Source organism: Psammomys obesus, unplaced genomic scaffold (assembly GCF_907164565.1).
Source record: "Psammomys obesus unplaced genomic scaffold, mPsaObe1.curated_primary_1811, whole genome shotgun sequence".
In the NCBI taxonomy this organism is placed as follows: Eukaryota; Metazoa; Chordata; class Mammalia; order Rodentia; family Muridae; genus Psammomys; species Psammomys obesus.
Window position 1 is genome coordinate 6,170,316 of NW_026593286.1, and position 3,523 is coordinate 6,173,838.

The 3,523-nt window shown below is 45.8% G+C and overlaps 1 protein-coding gene across 1 annotated transcript in view; it reads right to left on the bottom strand.

The window, feature by feature from the left end:
• Positions 1 to 961: 961 nt before the first annotated feature.
• Efhd1 (EF-hand domain family member D1) overlaps positions 962 to 3,523 on the bottom strand; it is a 46,461-nt gene continuing 43,899 nt past the window's right edge. Inside the window, exon 4 of the mRNA XM_055616792.1 lies at positions 962 to 2,045. Within this exon, the coding sequence (XP_055472767.1) occupies positions 1,911 to 2,045 (135 nt within the window). The 3' untranslated portion in view covers positions 962 to 1,910. The remainder of the gene's footprint in view (positions 2,046 to 3,523) is intronic.

The following is a 3,523-nucleotide window of genomic DNA, read 5'->3' on the forward strand; positions in this document are numbered from 1 at the left end:
CTTTCTTTCTTTCTTTCTTTCTTTCTTTCTTTCTTTCTTTCTTTCTTCCTTTCTTCTTTTTGTTGTTGTTTTTGATGCTGGTCAATGTACATTTTTTTTAATTTTGATTTTTATTCTTTGCATACATTATATCCCAAACACAGTCTCCCTACCTCCATTCCTCCTAGTCCCCTCTTCCACACTGCCCCTTTCTCCTAGATCCACTCCTCTGTTTTCCTTAAAAAACAAACAAATAAGAGCAGGCTCCTAGGGATAGCAACTGAGCATGGTATAACAAATTACAATAAGTCTAGGCACAAACCTTCATATCAAGGCTGGATGAGGTTGACCTAGTAGGAGAAAAAGGATCCCAAATAAAAGCAAAAGCATCAGAGGTAACCCCCACATCCGCTGTTAGGGGTCCCATAAGAACACCAAGCTATGCAACCATAATGTATATACAGAGGAAACTAGCTCAGACCCATACAGTGTCTTATTGTCAGTTCATTCTCTGTGAGGCCCTATGACCCCTGCTTAGTTGATTCTGTTGGCTGTATTCTCATGGTGTCCTTGATCCCTCTGCCTCCCAGAATCCTTCTTCCCCCTCTTCTTCGGTGTTCTCCTGGCTTCTCCTAAAACAGGGTCTCATGTAGCCTAGCCTAGCCTTAAACTCACTTTCTAGCTAAGGATAACCATGAACTTGAATTCTGCATCTATGTCCTAAAATGCGGAGATTGCAGGAAGGTGCTGCCCAGGGTTGGTTGTATGTGGTGCCTGGACTGAACTCAGGGCTTCATGAATGCTAAGCTAGTGCTCCAACCACTGAGCACACCCCAGCTCTACGCATCCTGCACCTAGTCCTACCCATACTTCAGGAACTCAAGGGCAACAGAAAAGCCCAAGGCTGACCGGACCCTATAGAAAGCACGTTCTTCCATCCCCTAATTCAAAAAAGACCAAAGGCACACCTGTGTGAAGGCAAAGACCATTTGCACGTTTTATTTAAAAGGAAGCAGCTGTAAGGTAGAAAGGCAGATGTTTTCTTTATTGTGAAGACAGCAGTTATAAATGAGAAGTAATAAATGACTTTTTTTGTTGTTAAAAAATACACACACACCCCTGGTATTTGTGAGAAATCCCAAGAACTCACAAGGTACAAAAATCTGTCCCATGGGTACTCTTTGGAATGGGAAGATGGTCATTACTTCTGGGAATTCAAAGGACCTTAAATGTGTCACTTGGGAATTTTACAGGCCCACTCTGATTTGCCTGGGGTCAGATGACAGATAGCCTTTTGCTTGTTAATATTACTTCCACCAGTTCTTTCATTCTTACAGTAAAGGACTTAAGAGTAGGAAAATGGCTGAAATGAGAAGAAAAGGATGGGGAACCAGAGGGTGGGTATTGTTAAGAGCCAGGAGACAGGCAAGCTAGTTCCCAGCTGGAGAGGGGATAGGTAATGATCCACAAGTCCTCCTTTCAAATCCTACCACCACTAGGATGACGGAAGATGGCGAAAAAGAAATTAATGGAATCGGAGTAATGAATGACAGGGAGAGAGACGCTGGCCAGGAAGCAATGGGAGGACCACAGGGAAGAACCACCCAAGAAGCTAAGCAACAAGTCTTCTGAGGACCATAGATAAACAGAACTCTTTGACATAGAACTACTCAGGGACAAGAAGAGACGAGTCTCAGCCACAGGGAACAGCAGAGGAGTGACGGTTGGAAAGCCTTTTAGAAGGGGCCAGGACCCTGGGAAGGACTAAAGCAGTCGCTGGTTATCCAGAAGCACTAAGAAACAGGCCTGGGGCTTTCAAAGGGGAGGGTCACTCAGGCAGCGGGCAGCAGGGGCGAAAATGTGAAAATCCTGGTCATCTCCTCCAGGGCATCGGTAAGGCACAGCTGCAGTGGTGGGTCAGGTCAGCAGGACTATGCGCTGAAAGTAGCCCTGAGCTCCCTGAAAGCTGCCTGGCGGAGCCTCCTGGCCTCCTCCTCTCGTTTCCGCTCGTCTTGCTCAGCTTTCAGCTCAGCTTCGAATTTACTGGAGCATAACAAGGCCTGGGCCTGTAGAGAAATGGCAAACAGACGACAGCGTGAGGGCGGAGAAGGGATGCTGACACCCCAGCCCTTCCTTGCAGTGGCCACGCAAACCTTGGACAAATGGGGCTGGCACTGCTGAGGACGCGGGCTGCAAAGGTGCCCTTTCCTTTGGTCCCTAAATCTGCTGTTGAGAGCCGATACCATTGCTTTCCCTGTGGCGGGCTTCTACCTGCTTCTGTGTTCTGGGCTTGCTCTTTCTCCATTCTTTTTCAGGGTACTAGAGAGCATCCGCTACTTCACCGTGGCAGGCAAGCCCTTCTGTGAAGCCATTTCCCCAAATCCTTTCCCACATTTACATTCCTTTGGTTTCACAACAATATCGCTACATTTCTGGTGGACCAGTCCTGAACCAGGCTTGGTGCTACTCTCAGGCCTCATCAGGAGAGAAGATTCTTTGTGCAGCAGAAAGAGGGCACAGAAACTCACAACTGGTCGCAGTGCAGCCTAAGTGACTATGGAGTGCTCAGACACAACCTACCTCACGCTCCCTGCCCAATCACGGAAGAGCGGGTGGGAACTACGAGAGCCATACATAAAAACCAAAGCTTATCACAATCTGATAGCCAAAGAATATTGTCACCTTCTCTTATTCCGTCCTTAGATCCTTTGGGTTATCCACTTGGATCCCTTACCCACTTTCATGTTCAGATGTTTTTCTCTTCCAGTTTACAGTTCTCTACATAACTCTATATTAATTGCTTGCTGTTAATCTTTCTGTTGTCTCTTCCTATTTTGACTAGTCTTTTGAAGTACCTTGGGCCTCCAAAGTACTAAAATATTGATGCAATTCATCAACCGTTTACTCTTGCCATTCCAGTCACATCTAAGAAAACCTCCCATGCTCTGAACCCTTTTTTCTATATTTCCCCCTAATACTTTTGTGGGTTTCTCATATGGATCTTCTGTCTTTTGTTCATATAGTCCAAGCTGGCTTCATAGCCCAAACTGGCCTTCAACTTTTGGTCTTGCTGCCTCCCCCTCACAGATATTGGTTTGATGGGTGCGTGACACTGACATTTTTAATTTGGTTCTTTGATGCGCACACACACACACACACACCTTTATATTTTCAATTTCATTCTGTGTGTGTGAGAGCTTTGCCTGCATGTAGGTATGTGTTCCACGCGTGTGCCTGCCTGCTGCCCGTGGAGGTCAGAAGAGGTCGTCAGATCTCCGGGAACTGGAGTTCCAGATGTTTGTGAGCCGCCATATGGAACTGAACTCAGGTCCTGTGCAAGAGCAGTAAGTGCTCTCAACCCCAAAGCCTTCCCTCCAGTCCCGCATTTATTTTAACAGAGGGTACAAAGAAGGGGTTTTAAATTCTTCTGCTTAAATAGCTAGCCAACTGTCTTTCACATTTACTTTTAAGTTTTTTGTCTTTTACAACTTTGTCTGTCTATCTATCTATCTATCTATCTATCTATCTATCTATCTATCTATCT